Consider the following 16,421-nt stretch of genomic DNA (forward strand, 5'->3'; position numbering starts at 1 on the left):
TCAAACGTCAACGTCAATGAACTTGCATCTGTATCATTATTGTGAACATCTCAAAAACACCTCGAGGGAATTTCTTCAAATTTGGCATAAATGTCTCCACCTGGACCCAAGGATGATTGATGATGATCCTGATTAGATTTTGGTGGTTAAAGGCAGTAACATAAGGAAGTTACAACAGGCCTCAATAAGCACTATCACGACGGGCCCTAGTGCACGCTATCGTGAATGCGTTGTCTTGACACAAAAAGCGACTTGTCATTGGATAGCAACATACATATTACCCAGCAATCATCTGACAAAAATTATCAGAGAAAATTAATCATTTAATTGGATAGTTTTTATAATTAATTTATAAATTTTATAGCTTATGTAGAAAAGGCATATAATTTGTTTTAAATAGCTACTGAATATTTTTTTTAAAATTGAAATAAAAAAAAAAGTAAACAATGATGCAGATGGGTTTGCCCTTTAAAGGACATATTTAGGCACCATTTTGAAATCAGGAACATTTCTTTTTTAATCATTCCTCTTTAAACACAGGAATGTTATCAAGTAGTGTTGTCTCGTTCGTGAATCTGTTGAGTGAACATACTGAACTGAGTCACTTCCGGAGCCGATTCATTCATTTCTCAGTTCAGTTGAGCTCAGCAGCGAGCGTGCAGGCCGGGAGTGGAACTGCCAATTGGGTCCGTGTGAACAATGAATCATTTGGGACTCGCGAAGCAGCCAGGGTGCAGGGAGGGACTGCCTACTGCGTGACGAATCACTCTGTGAACAAATCACTCGGTGAACAACGTAACCCCGACCCTGAGTGATTCAGATCATTTCTTCTCAGCGATACACTTTCATAGGGACCATTTTCTCCAAGCTAACGGCTAATGTAGCCAGGAGTCAAGCCACATGAACACAATCACACACCTCCCCATTGTTTTAACAGACTTACCCACTGAGCAATAGACGGATATTAGACGTCTAGATATTTTTTAGACCTAATTTCAACCGTCTGGATTCTGTCTATTTTTAGACGGAATTTAGACGTTGCACTTTAATCCAGTATTCGATAACTATTAATTAAAAAAACAACTGTAAGGTGCATAATCCCTCTATCTCTCTCACCACAATATACCACAGCGGTTCATCAGAACTCAAGGTCTTAAGCATGTGTTAGGTGCACCTTCTCCCCCTTGAATCCGGGCCTGCTCCCTGGCTCTGTGGGGGATCGCGGGGCCGGGCGGTTTCCCCTGGGGACGGATGCGTCTGGACTGCTCGCCCTGTGTGCCTGGGGGGGGTGGGGTCTCCTCGTGCTCCCTGGGCCTGGGGCGGCGTGGCCGGTCCCCCCTGTCCGCGTCGGGCGGTGGGTGGGTGGGCCCTCCTGCCCCGCCTGTCTGGGGTGTGTCTCTGGCTCTCTGGGGGTGCCGGCCATTGCCGCCCCGGGTCCTTGGGCCTGCGTGGTGTCCTGCAGCCTCTGCGGCTCCCTGGTCTTGGGGTCTGGGCGCTCCTGCAGTCTTGGGGTGCCATACCGCCCCCCTTCCCCCGCAGGGCTGGCCCTGGACCCTGGTGATGGTTTTCGTAAACACATTGGGAGGGTTCAAATACACGCATGCATGTTCGATACTTCAGCTCCGTGACGCATCGCAAAGAACCGATGGGATCACTCCAAAGGGGCCCACTTGCTTCTCAAACCTACCACACCGCGCTGGCAACTCTTCTCTACAATCGGGCTTTCCCCCTCCACCAAGACTCTCACATTTTTGGTGTTCAGTATAGACTTCTCTGTTGTTTTTGTTTTTCAGTACAGTATAGTAGATTTATTTTTGATCATCTGTATGGAGCACAACCACCTCAAGGCCACAATACATCAGCTACACTGCCTGTTTCTCCCCTGTTTTTTTTGTTTGTTTGTTTGTTTATTTGTTTGTTTGTTTTTCCTCCTTCTTCTCCGCATGCACTGTCACTATATAACTCAGAACTTAAGCACCTGCCCCCTCCCCCTTGCTTGTTTCCTTACTTTCCCCTTGACACACTTTGGTGTATCACGGCCCTCTCTGGCTCATATTAGGAAGTTTTTCCAATAAAGGCTGTTAGGCTAGTCTCCAGGGAGGGTGGGTGACGGTCACAACCACGCATTATGGGTATAAAATACTTGACTGCAAGATTAACAGTGCATCAATCTTCACAAGAAGCTTATATCCTTTTGTGGCGCTAAGCTATGAAGACCAATGCAGACAAGTAGAAAAAAAAAAAAAAAACGTAAGTGAACGGGCAACCTTCAAGTGCAAAGTTAGTCCACTAAACAAGCTTTTTTTCCACAAAGACCGCCTCATATCGTTAGGATAAATGTCAGAGAACATATAGAAAACGACATGTAAACGTGTTGTCTTACCTTACCGGTGTGCTGCCATGTTTGTTTACCATTTAGCTCTGCTTTCCAAAGCGCGGCCGAAATATATCTCGCGAGAACAAGCAGTGATCTCATACTGTGCCCGAAATCTCGCAGAAACAGCTGGAAGGCAGAACCGGACAGTAGCCTGAAAAGTTCATTCATTTATTTTATGAAAGATTTATAGAATAATGGCTGACTTTTTGCCAGACTTCGACTTTGTGGAGGAGGAATTTGATTTTGCAGAGTTTGATGGCCGCCCTTATTTATTTGAGCCAGAACACACTGACGAAGAGCTTCGTGAAATTGATGAACAGAAGAGGAGGAGAGAGAGAGAGAGAGAGGAGGAATGGTTGCTGCAAGGCTGCGTAGCTCTGGAGATTGGTGGTGTACCTGTGAATGCTGTGCCCCAGTGCCCACAGAGGAGGAATGCCTCTGTTGCAAGGAATGGGACCGGTTGCAGCCTTATTTTCAAGGTCTGGATGTGACCGAGGACGAGACACCTCCACCTGGAGTAGTATCCAGCTGGGCTTTATCTAGAGCTGGCGAGATATATTTCGGCTGCGCTTTGGAAAGCAGAGCTAGATGGTAAACAAACATGGCAGCACACCGGTAAGGTAAGACAACACGTTTACATGTCGTTTTCTATATGTTCTCTGACATTTATCCTAACGATATGAGGCGGTCTTTGTGGAAAAAAAGCTTGTTTAGTGGACTAACTTTGCACTTGAAGGTTGCCCGTTCACTTACGTTTTAACAGGTCTGACGCTACTATGTGCCCCGGCTGTATCTAGGCTAACGGCTAACATGCTAACTATTATTTTCATGTCACTAGTCAGTTGAAACAAATTTAGGACAATAGACAAGGAGACAGGTTGAAATAAACCGAAATTTCCCTTTAAGGTTGTATGTGGGGGCCAAGAGGGACCCAGCAGCAGATTTTTGTGCCCCTGTGGGTTCTCCGGCCATGTTATAATAAATAAGATTTTGTGGTCAAACTGGCTAAACTATAACGCTTCCTACATTTGAGTTGCATGTATTTTAAACTGCGTGTGAATACAGTATGTGTTGCATAAAGTGTGTCTCGTATAAAGGGTGGCAAGTTAATGAAAAGCTGCACATGTGATCTGCAGCCTGCACCGACCTGTCACCTACAGAAGCAGGAAGTGTTCCTCCCACTTTCTGTTTGTACACACATGAGGTAGTTCGTCTCGACAGGTCTCAATGTAGCTTATATAAACTTTAAATATAAAGAAAAACGGTGGAGCGGATTAATTTGGAGTTTAAAGTGAGGTAAGTGCTGATTTCAGTCCTTCCTGTCAGCTGCTGTAATGCGGGAAAGGCTCTCCCCCGCATGTTGTGCGTGTTTTACTGGAACAGACAGCTGCATGAGAGCAACAAGGAAACTGATGAAGCCAACAAAACATGTCCTGCAAGTTTATTTAGAGCAACATGGGGTCTGATTTTAGTGATAAACTGAATCCTTTGTGAGCTCAGTTTCCTAAACAATGTCTTAAAATGTGAGAAATGAAAGTTATAAATGTAATTTAACGGTAAATAAGTGCGTCACAAAATTCAAAAGGGCAGCATTAAGAGCCTGATATACTCTCACATTAATATTTTATACACAGAATAATAAGAGGAGGAAGTAATCTGATTATTTAGCCTATTTATGTAGAAGTGTCAATACTGCAATATACATACACAGCATTACAAGTAAAAATCCTGCATTGGAAATGTCACTGTATTACTCATTAAACCTGTTAGTATCACACTGTTATATATCATATTATTGGATTATTGTTAGTGATGCATTCACGTATAAGCGTTTTACTGTTGTAGTTGGTTGAGGTGGAGCTAATTTCAACTATTGTATGTGCTGTTGGGCAGTTTAATCAAATATAATGCATCATATTTTATTAGTTTTGTTTGTAAACTAGAAACTACAGTGTCAAATAAATGCAATTGAGTAAAAGAATGTACATATTGTAAATATTTTCCTTTGATTTGTTGTCCAGTAGTAGTATAAAGTAAATATATTTAGTTAAATTCCACCACAGCAGATTAATGATCAAGTCATTTTAAACATTGTTTTCATTAGTTTGTGACGTCTAACCAGAGAAGCACATCCTCATATCTGACCTATAATCCACTTACATAACATTTTTTTCCATTATGCAGCAAGATATATCTGCAGTTTGTGTCATCAGTCACTTATAATCCTGATTTTTCTTCTTTTTTTTTTCAGTCTTAAAATGTGAGAATCGAAAGTTATAACTCTTATTTAACGGTATCTGTGTTTGAGATATAAAAATAAATGTGCCACAAAACGCAAAGGGCAGCATTAAGAGCCTGATGTACTCTGAAATTAATATTTTATACACTACAGAGGAGGAAGTACTCAGATTATTTATCATATTTATATAGAAGTGTCAATACAGCAGCATTACAAGTAAACGTCCTGCACTGGAAATGTCACTGTATTAGTAATAAGGCGGACAATGCCTTTGTATGTATCGTACTGTTGTATATAATATTATTTTATTATAATTATTACTGATGCATTAATGTTTAAGTGTTTTACTGTTGTAGTTAAACCAGAAACTACTGTTGTAATTCAGTCTAGCTTGGAAATGACGAATGAACGTGACTTTACTGAACATGAAACAAAGGTACATTCCATCTCGTGAACTCAAGTACGACTTGTTTGCTAAACTTAAAAACCTTTTTTCTCTTTTCCTTAAGTATTATGGGTAGCAAAGGATTATGGGTAATGAAGTCTGTCAACACAAATACAAAGTAACTGCAGCAAGATTCCTGTTACTACTTATTCTTTACAGTCCATAAATTAACTTTAATGTAATGTCCTTTAACTTGTTTCCCATTTTAATGAAACAGTAACTTATTTATAACCCTTAAATTAAAACAGGCTCAAACTAACTACAGTTGTCAAGTATAGAGTATAAGAATATAAATATTTTAAATATTTTCCTCTGTAGTCCCATAGAAGTATATTTGCTTGATTGATTGATTTTTATTTGTCATGCACACTTGGACGCTCTTTAACTGCTCAGTCCAGACACAGAGTACTCTGCCCTCAATCTCAGGCCTGGCAAAGAAATGCAGCCACAAAAAGGTTTCCTTTCTGACTCAAAACTTCAGTTTCTCATGATCATCCAGCCAAAAGATATCAACGCAGATAGAGATCATCTCACTGCAAAGTACATTCCTCATGTCTTCATAAGGAATGCTGCTCTGCTTCCCCGTCACAGCACAAGACAGCAACACATCACTTAATCGATTTCACATGCACTTATCCCTGCACCACCTTAGAAAAACAATTCTGGTCAGATCAATTTGTCACACTTACACTAAGATCTGTAACAAGATCCCGCACAACATTAGAGCATTAACCTCTATTACACATTTCATATATATCCCATTTTGTCCACTTCACTTCTGTCCTCCATTCTGCACTGTCTGTGTAGCTGCCTATGTTTTGTTGTTTTGCCTCTGTTGATTGTTTCTGTTTTTATTCTGCGTTGTAATATGATTTTGTTGCAAAACAGGAACTGGATGAAAAACAGTTTTTAGTCAGGCCAGCTTTAACTGTAACACACAATTTTACTTATAAATCCTTTCCTGTACAAATAAAATAAATGAAATGAAAATAAACAGGACAGCAAAACAAGAAACGAACCCCATTCTCACAAAATTACACAACAAACAAATTCTGTCCTCCTCTGGGGCGGCGTTAAACCTCCCAGTATCTATAGCTGATGGTAACGTTCCTGAGCGCAGCTGTGCACACAGGGATCTTTGCCTTTTGTTAAGATTATACTTCATATAAGGTTCCACACTGAAACTATTCTTTATGATACAATAAGTGTGTAGTTTTGGTTTACACCATATATCTCTAAACATGCCAAACATTTCACTCCTAATCTCCTAAATATCACGAAATAACCTGTTCTTAAAAATAAATGACAGGTATAAAGCAAATATATTTAGTTACCTCCCACCACTGCAGAATATTGATCAAACTTAGACATTTTGATCATTGTTTTCATTAGTTTGTGACCTCTAAAGCAGAGAAAAACAACCTCATACTTGACATGTAATCCAGTTACGTAATCCTTTTTTCCACTATGTAGGAGAATATATTTGGAGTTTGTACAGTCAGTAACTGGTCATCCTGATTTTTTAGTTTTACTACAGGATAAGTGCTTCTTCATGTTGGAAGAATCATAAAATGTGTCACATTTTCAGACAGAAATTATACTTTAAAGTGAAAAAGGTCGTGTCCCCAGTGTTTTTATGATGCAGACACTGTCTAGAAAGTCAGTTGTACTGCTTATATTTTACATTAACAACAAGGTTAATTTTATCCAAATTTCGACACTATATACTTCATATATGTATGAACTATATTTAATGTTCATAGTATAAAGGTAGCCGATTATGTGTAGCTGCAGTTGACTAAATAAGAAATAAACTAGCAGTAATTCCACTGTATTTATGACTAGGTTGCTGAGAAATGTAGTTTTTTAAGTGTTACACCAGCTTCAGCTCAGGTTTTACAAGTGATGCACATTGTGAAAGCAAAATGATTCAGTGCTTTGATGAATAAACTCAACCTCCAGTCAAAATCGGGAACATTACAGTGGTAATTATGACATCATTGCAGCAAATGCTGCTAGAAACCCTGCACGTATCTGTTTTATCCAAGACGGGACAATTTAATCCATTTAATGCTACTTAACAATTCTACTTCACTACATTTCAGAGGGAAATATTACCCTTTAACTGCACTACATTTTGTGACACTTATAATTACTTTCTACTTAGAAACATAAACAGAGATATAAGCAACTTATTTTACTGCAGTACTACCCAGTAGTATGCCAAGTATCTAAAACTGGCTCCAGATTGATGAACTACAGCATTAAAATGTTATTATATGTATGGTATACATTAGTAATAAAATAGAATAATATAATAATCGACAACACTGCATAATGAGTACTTTTACTTTATAATGTAAAACTTTAATTGTTATTGTATGAAAATTAGGCTTTGAATTACATCAGTACAAATAATTCATCTGATCTAGCTCTGACAGACAGCACATCAGAGAGAGTTGTGACACTCGTTTTACAGCACCCAGTATACCGACACAACACCACTTTATCCTGTTAAAACTACTCACAACTTGGATTAATTTTTATGAAAAACCCTTTTGATTATTTTGATCTGAGGACACTTACAGACTAAAGGAATAACTAACGATAAACGATAACTTAACGATTGAATTATGGAGAATCGAATCAAGCTAACGATGTGTAGCATCTCCATACTGGCAAAAGTTTAAACATTTATATTTGTTTGTATGATCTGAGCCAGTGGTTCCCAACAGGTGGGTCATGGTACAAAAGTGAGTTGCAGGTCGCAGAGCTAATGAGAAAGGAAGAAATTTGGACCTCATGGCTGGACCAGTTGCAAACCACTGCTAACGTTAGCTTAAGTGTGTAGCCAAAAAACTTGTATAAAAATGAACTGTTTGGCAACCACACCAGGCCTCTAATTGAGACAGGCCTTTATTTGTCAAAATGTGCAGCTACACTGGGCTAGTAAAAGGGACTGGGCGCTTAATTGAAGTTTTACGGTACTTTAGGTACATTTTACTGATAACACTTGTGTTTGTAACCTTTGAAGTCAGGACTTTTATTTGTAGCAGTATTTTTTAGACTCGGTTGTTTAAAGTTTTACGTAAGTAAAAACAGTCATGCTTAGTGCTAACAATATTCCAGGGTTATGTCAAGTTGAAATGGCACCATAAAATATTGTAATTGGGGCTGTTTTTTTGTCACTCTCACACTGCGGACTCTGCTGACATCCTGACATGTGGCCACGAATCAGCTTTATTGGCCATTTGGGGCGGCAGTAGCTCAGTCCATAGGGACTTGGGTTGGGAACCGGAGGGTTGCCTGTTAGAGTCCTCGTCCGGACCAAAATATGGAGCGTGGACTCCTGGGCACTGCCGAGGTGCCCTTGAGCAAGGCACCGAACCCCCCAACCGCTCGGGGTGCCTGACCAAAGGGCAGCCCACTCACTCTGAGATCTCTCCACTTTGTGCATGTATAGGTCCTGTTTGTGCATGTGTCTTTCGGAACTGTGTGTAATTGACAAGCAAGAGTGAAAACATTGAATTTCCCCTCAGGGGGATTAATAAAGTAAATAAACTTAAACTTAATTTAAAGGTTGTTATAGAGAATTTATGTCTACTGTAGTTTCTTTAATATATATAATATATATTCTTCTTCTACTTTTTCTGGCGGTTGGCAACCAGCTTGTAAATGCATTACCGCCTTCCCGACCCGGAGTGTGGATATCACCATGGAGAGAGGTGCACTACGTCAGACTTAATTCGAACGTAACTGTTTCCATCCCCTGTTTTGCGAATCAACATTTTTTCGAATCAACCAAAACCCGGCTAAAGCGAGCGTATTTTAGTTTGTGCGAATCTGATTTTAATTCATAATTTTCCGATGCAATACTTCTAGATGCGCATCTAAACGGGCTGATGGAATCATGGCTATTGTCACCTCACACCCCCCCGACCCCTAACAGGATAAGCCGTTATGGAAAATGAATGAACTACAAACATACATAGGCTTTGCTAATTAGACAGCTCAAAGTGAAAAATGATAGCCGTGTCTGTTCCCTGTTCTCCCACATAAAACACGTTCTTTATATGACAAGCAGGAGCCAGTAGGTACTTTTTGGTTAATGGCTAAGGCTAAGTCACAGGTTTGTGAGGAAGGCCGGCTTTATAGGTCACTGCACAATACTCTGCTAGCTCTCCAGAGCAATTCAGGAAAGACCATGACGAGAACATTTTCTTTACTGCTGCACTAGGTCTACACCATGGTCTACACACTGTAATTACTGTTTGATGAGTGTGAGTTTTAGGTGGATATTCCAGAAATTTTTGTCTCTTGTTTTTCTTCTTTAGACTGGATTTCTTTCTTTCGCTGAAGTGAAATGGTTACACCGGTGAAAATCAGCAAAGACACAGAAGAGCCTGATCCAACAAAAGGGATGGAGAGGGCAAGGACACTGAGGCACTTCCCTCCGTACGGATCCATGAATGGAGACACCTGCCCCACATGTCGTGGCACCGGGCGAATTCCCAGAGGTTGGTTTTCTGTCCACTTTCACAATTCTGACTGAATTCTAAGCAACTTCAGTGCCTTAACAAACTGAGACCCTCATCCTCAAGTAGCTGTTTCAGCAACTAAGGGAACTTAGGCAACCCGAAAGTCACAGCTGTGTCAAGTGCAGCAGCTTTTGTTTAGCCACACTTTCACATCATTTTTGTGGTAATAAGGCGTCTGAAAGAGATTATTTCCCTGTTTCTTTCTTGTACTGACAGGCCATGAGGACCAGCTTGTTGCTGTAATACCATGTAATGATGTGAGGCTGAAACCCAGACGCACGTAAGTGATGTATGATTAAATGTCATTTGATAAAAAAAGATTTTGTATACACAGTATTAGTCTGACTATGTTTATGTCTCTTGCACATGTAGAGATGTTCGTTAAGGTTGCACCGTGTCATTTACTGTTTTGGGTGTTTGCATTTCAGGAAGCTGTACGTTTGCATCTCTATGGCAGTGTGTCTCTTCCTTTGCTGTCTGATCCTCTTCTTCCTTTTCCCCCGGAGTGTCACCCTGACACCTGTGTCTGTGCTGTCAGTCATGGTTTACTTCACACCAGATACAGTTGAAATGGAGGTCACAGTAAGTAACAGGAAGCCGCGTGAAGAGTGGAGCCGGTTACAATCAAGTCTGTGCCACCTCTTCTGGCAAGTCTTAATATTTAATTAGTAGGGCTGACAAGTACTGATTTAGTTTTTACAATTAATGACTTTTGACATTTTAAAAATGTCATTTTGACCATTTATCTGTAAAACAGCGTTGACGTGTTGAAAATATACCTCTGTTGTATAAAAATTACTTAATAGAGGAAGTATAAGCTTGTGCAAGGATTTTTCTATAGGGTAACATAGAAGTTAGTATCGAACTGGTTCCCTTGTTTCAAAAGCCTATGGGATTTTCCATTGGAATTTGGATTATTGCCGAAAATAAGCTTCTCAAATTGACTTTTGTCTCTTCATTGCCCACACTTACACACAAAATAGGGTAACAATTAGCTATTTTTGAATGTTAGCATTGATTTCTCACATTGGATGGTGAAATATTTGTAGAAAGGTCTGACCTAAATGAATAAAGGTTGTAGTTAACGAAGCATATGAATATTAATATAGAAGGAGCACCAACTGAGCGCAGCTTCTTTTATTGATTGTTTGAACGTCGTCTGGTGGTCATTTTCAATTAGCCTAAAGTCCGACGTCTTGGCGACGTATTGGCAATGAGCAAACGCTTTTCCTGCTTCGTCTTAATGATCTAAACTTGATATCGGGCTGACGTTGGCCAGATGTATATGTGCTATCTGGGTCTGTGGCAAACAAACATTTATGATACTTGCACGTTTTAGATGCGAGATAATCTTCACAGTTGAACACCACTTTTCTGATTTTTTAAGCTTATAGTCACCAGAAGTAAAAAGCTAACGTTAGGCTATATACGAACTACACCATACGGTCACATGACCTCACCGCACCACCATAACAAGACTGTAAAGCCGTGTTCGGTGTAGCTTGGTGTGACGACGTTCTGTAGTCTCATTTAGCCACTTGTTCGCAATCGCCTTTTTCAAGACGCATAGAATATTCAAAGTTCACGAGTGGGTATTTACTGACGTACTTTATATCATAGAACAAAATGTGAAAGTCTCTCAAGCTTGAGTTGACCACAGACGTTATTTCAGGCATCTAACCAAAAAGCTATTTAAAAAAACTCATTGACTCATTCCTTGGGTGCTAGTTCACAACACTGAAGAAACAACAGTACAGTGCTTTGCCCTACTGTAGCCAAAATTACAGCTAAGATTTTTTTATACCGAACAAATGCGTAACCTATGAGAAAATAAAACATAACGTTAGCTAGTAAAATTAGCAGTAACTACAAAACATCTTAAAATCAAGCAGTTAGCATCCACCAAACAGCTACTGACAACATAGCGAGTATATGCTAATGCAGCGAGTACATATTAGCTAACGTTATAGATAGCCCCGCTGACTGCTAAGCTAACTAGCCTAGCTTAGCAGTCATCTTTTGACCGTAGGGGAATTTGTGTACACTGTGTTTAAACTACTTTGGGCTACATATTTAAATATGTAATGTGTGTAACTTTTTAAAATAACGCATAGAAAAATTATATTATATAGAAGTTAAGCAGTACCCACCAAAAAGCTATGACAAGAAAGCTAACTATGTCAATTAAGCTAGTTCATAAGCTAACGATGATCGTCAAATTTTCCTGACAGGTAAAAGAAAATGTTGCTCCAACATGTTAGTAATTCACTTTGTCGTACTGTGCCATATAAATTAGTCAGCAACTAATTGAAATGTAAAAAACATGATGAAGAAAAAAGCTAATACAGCAAGCAGCTAACAGTATAACTAGCCCCACTGAAAGCTAGGTAGCCTAGCTAAGCAGGCAGTTTTTGACCGTATTTGTGTTGTATGCTGTGGTTGTACCAAGCAATTAGCACCCACCAAACAAGGAAGCTAACAATGACAAGAAAAGATGATCCAGCAAGAAATTCACTGTTGTACTGTGCTACATAAATTCACAGGATGAATAAAGGCACAGGATGCAGGATAGACTGTATATTCTCCTACACCATTCATTATACTGTATATTCATGCAATACAAAGTGTAATATGTGTAATTTCCACCACCTTTTTATTGTACTTGTCAAAGCACCGTCTACAGAGAACAGCCTGAATTGCATTCACATGACAGGCTGCAGATAGCTGCTGTTATATGAAGGACAAAGTTCCCCTGAGAGTTTTTAATGATGGAAAGTTGCGTTTGTTGCACCTGATGAGCTGTGTGTCTTTGCCTCTCCTAGAATCTCATCAACATCTCCAACGAGAACTATGTCCCAGTTCAGGTTGTGGACTTTACCATTCAGGGTCTGGTCTCTGAAGCAGTTGTGGGCAAAACCAAGATATCCAACATGACCGCCCTCAAGGCCCGCTCACAGAATTCGGTGAGTTTCACACAGGATGATTCACATCAAAATGTACTGTTGATGTATTTGTCCTACTATTAATTTCTCTTTCGTCTTTTGCAGTACACTATCCAAATTGACCTGCCTCTCACCGATAAAGGCTTATAGTAAGTGTGAAATATTGTGTGAAGATGGTATAATACTGTTATTATTGTCTGAATTCAGCACAGGTCCCTAAGTCAACTGCTTTTATCTCTTTCAGCACTTACTGCAGGTCGAGCTCTATCAAGATTCACACGTTATTTCTGGAGCTGCAGTAAGTTTCGATTTCTATCTGAAGATCAGCAGAGGAGGCAGCAGCCACTTCACAGCATATCTCAAAACCACAGGGTATTTAAGGCAGGGTCACAAACCACAGCCGCAAAACAGGTTCTCTTAAAAAAAAGGGTCAGATCTTCAAATCTGAAATGTTCTTTTCAGATAAAACTAAAAGACACGATAACACAGACACATGAAAGTTCAGTTCTGGTTTTTGGACTCCAAAAGTGGATTCTAACCACAAAAACGAACTCTGGCTTTTTAATATTCACTTCTGTTTTGTAAACACTTTCTGCTTGTGACCAGCTGCTTTGTACCTCAAATGTGGTCAAGAGTTTCCCCCGAAGCATCTGAGTGAGTCACATTTGAACTCAAGATGTAAGTACATGAAAAGAAAGGACAGCAAACCTTGTATAACACAAACTGCACTAACCGAGGGACTTCCCAGTGCAACTACTTACCTAATTACATTACACTAATTTTGCAGATGCAAGTGGTAACATCAGAACCTGTCTGCATCGAGGTTACTTCTAATCAGCTTTTATTAAACCAGTGCAACAGAATTCGTATGCAACCCACGTAATAACAAGCCAGTAATTCCAATATAACCCACTTGAGTGGGAAGTTTGCGATCATGTGACCAATGCGCTGACAGTGGTAAAAAAGGAAGTGGTATATAGAGGGAAAGTCCACATAACGAGGCAGGTTGGTGTGGTGAATGGGTCAAACAAATAGGACCGTCCACCAGGAGACCTGTTTTTGTTTCCTGTGTAAAACAATGTGAACTTTGAGTTATTTAAAGGTACATCGTCATGTTTACTTTCCTAAACCTAACCTAAGTAATTTTACTTTCATTAACTTAAGTAACTTTACTTTCCTAAATCTAACTGATGTAATTTTACTGTCTTGATCCTTACCTATGTAACTTTAGTTTACTTAAACTACGTAACGTTACTGTCCTAAACCTAACGTTACGTAACTTTACTGTCTTAAACTTCACCTAAGTAAACTTACTTTCGTTAGCTTACGTAACTTTACTATCTTGATCCTAACTTATGTAACTTTAGTTGAGTTTACCTAACCTACGTAACTTTACCTCCCTAAAACTAACCTAAGTATTTTACTTTTGTTGACCTAACTTACATAACTTTACTTTCCTCAACCTAACCTAAGTATTTTACTTTTGTTAACCTAACTTACATAACTTTACTTTCCTAAACCTAACCTTATATAACTTTACTGTCTTAAACTTCACCTAAGTAAAGTTACTTTCATTAGCTTACGTAACTTTACTATCTTGATCCTAACTTATGTAACTTATTTTCCTAAACCTAACCTAAGTATTTTACTTTTGTTAACCTAACCAACATAACTTTACTTTCAGTAACCTAACCTAAGTAACTTTACTTTCAGTAACCTAACCTACGTCACTTTACTGTCCTAAACCTTATCTACGAAACTTGACGTGCCTAAAAGTAAGCTATGTAACTTCACGTTGAGTATGTTATGTTAAGTACATAACTTTACTGTCTTGATCCTAATTTATGTGACTTTACTTTTGTTTACCTAACCTCTGTAACTTTCCTGTCCTTAACTTGAGCTATATAAATTGACGTGCCTAAATGTAACCTTTGTAACTTCACATTAAGCATGTTATGTTGAGTACATAACTTTACATTAAGTACAAAACGTGATCTTGCTCAACCATGTTTCTTTTCTTTGACCTATCCTAAGTATGTAACTTTACTTTCCTAAACCTGACCTATGTCATAACATCACCATTCATGGAGCACTTATTTGTGAGATAGTATACAAACCGTGGCATATGCATTTACATAATATAAATATAAACCATTGCATGAGGACACTTTGATTAAACATACAAAACCTAGTAGAGGTCACAAAAAAGCTTCAGTAAACAGGTTGTTCTTCAGCCAACTGTACATACTGCAAACAAGCCACAATGAAATGTTGCAAACCACATTTTTCGCAGTATAATACCATTGTATTTATTTTTGCGGGGGTTAAAAGAACAGTTGGATTTTGTTCTTATGATAAAACTTGGCCACTTGGGGGCAGCAGAACAATCTGAAAACACAACATTGACTTATCATTTTTTAAAAGTTGTTATGGTGAAGAAAGCAGTCATTAACACTCCAAGCAGACATATTGGCATACATGCAGAGTTGCATTTCTGTACTTTTAGCTCTGTTTTGGTCTCAACCAACTCTAAATAAAAATATCTGGCTCTTTTTGTAGGTCGGAAAACCAAAACAATTAAAAGACACTGGAACACTCTATATTACACATAGCATTTGATCTTTTGTAAGAATAATGAATATAAGAAATATTTTTAGTGCAGCTTTAAAACTGTGAAAACACGCCGTCTCTAATAATGTTTTTTCATCTTCTCCCCCCAGAATGACGATGAATATTTCCTATCTCTCTCATGTGGAGCAGCTGTCTCTGGACACCTTCGAGTACATTGACTGTGGCACCAACTCAACAATCCCTCATCCTGTGAGATGATGAAATCCAAATGAAAAACACCAAAGTGGGAGTGTGAAATCATGAATATTCTGGCTGCATCGCACCCTTTCCCTCCTCTGTGTGGGATGTGACTTTGTGAATGACAACTACTGTAAAAATGCATCTTATCCACTCATCCATGTCTTTTACTTAAGAAAAACTACCAATGAACAAATGTTGAAATACTGAAGTGGATGAGCAACAAAACAAAGTACCAAGCAGCAGATAGTAAGTAAATGTACTTAGTTACATTCCACCACTGATCTTATTCTGTATGTTGTTTTAGCATACCTCAAGACTTTAACCAATCACTACAATCTAATTATTTTAAGATCAAGATGATTCAAGTATACTTATATCCTTAAATGAAGGTTTTATTGCTTATATTTGATTGAGACCTGCCTGTATTTTGTTTGAAGATGTGTAAATTTCTTTAAAAATGTGACTCACTTAACAATGTTTTTGGGCAGGATGCCATATATTGTGTAAATAAGATGTTAATCTCTGATAATCTTTTGTCATTTGCACTTCATTAAACTGTGGCATTTAAAGTCCTGTATGGTAGATTGTCTGTTTTTAATATTTATTTTCCACTGGTGACTTTTGTAGACACTGCATGAGTCAAAACGGTGTGTACACACTCGCCCAGTTTAACCATGATAACTTTGTGATAGTCACTACCATTATGTATCCAGATATGTCACAATTTCTATTCATGTTTTGCAACGTAACTTTTGTAACCACACCAAAATGAGTGCAGCTCGGATAACAAAACACGGTTTACACAGTTTAAACCTTTGTCCTTCTGGGGTGAAACATCCAACAGCAACAATGTTGTTCTTATCTTTATATACTTGAGCTCCAAATATCAATATATACATAGTAATACAGTAAATACAATTCATGTCCTCTTACACCCTTATTTTGCTGCAGCTCTTGAAGTTCTTGAGACTGGACACAGGGTGGAGCCAAAGCTCCGTTAGACTGAGAACATGGACAAGTTAGAAGATGCAGAGCTGGGGATAACTCTTGCAAATTACATGATTGTCTA

At 38.8% G+C, this 16,421-nt stretch overlaps 1 protein-coding gene across 1 annotated transcript; it reads left to right on the forward strand.

The window, feature by feature from the left end:
* Positions 1–3,515: 3,515 nt before the first annotated feature.
* On the forward strand, positions 3,516–15,921 carry tmem106a (transmembrane protein 106A). The gene is made up of 8 exons (XM_049564474.1): positions 3,516–3,673; positions 9,396–9,578; positions 9,816–9,879; positions 10,028–10,181; positions 12,422–12,562; positions 12,647–12,690; positions 12,786–12,839; positions 15,262–15,921. Exons 2-8 carry the CDS (start codon positions 9,425–9,427, stop codon positions 15,368–15,370), a joined length of 720 nt encoding a protein of 239 aa, XP_049420431.1. The 5' UTR covers positions 3,516–3,673; positions 9,396–9,424; the 3' UTR covers positions 15,371–15,921.
* The last annotated feature ends 500 nt before the right edge of the window (positions 15,922–16,421 follow it).

The sequence above is a fragment of the Epinephelus fuscoguttatus genome, linkage group LG20 (genome assembly GCF_011397635.1).
Source record: "Epinephelus fuscoguttatus linkage group LG20, E.fuscoguttatus.final_Chr_v1".
NCBI classification, from domain to species: Eukaryota; Metazoa; Chordata; class Actinopteri; order Perciformes; family Serranidae; genus Epinephelus; species Epinephelus fuscoguttatus.

What these genes read in the sequence shown, in the direction of transcription:
- tmem106a (XM_049564474.1), top strand. Translation starts at nt 9,425, where the DNA reads ATGGTTACACCGGTGAAAATCAGCAAAGACACAGAAGAGCCTGATCCA. An exon ending in CAGTTGAAATGGAGGTCACA is followed by an intron (nt 10,182 to 12,421) that starts GTAAGTAACAGG and finishes TGCCTCTCCTAG; the next exon opens with AATCTCATCAACATCTCCAA. An exon ending in AGGCCCGCTCACAGAATTCG is followed by an intron (nt 12,563 to 12,646) that starts GTGAGTTTCACA and finishes CGTCTTTTGCAG; the next exon opens with TACACTATCCAAATTGACCT.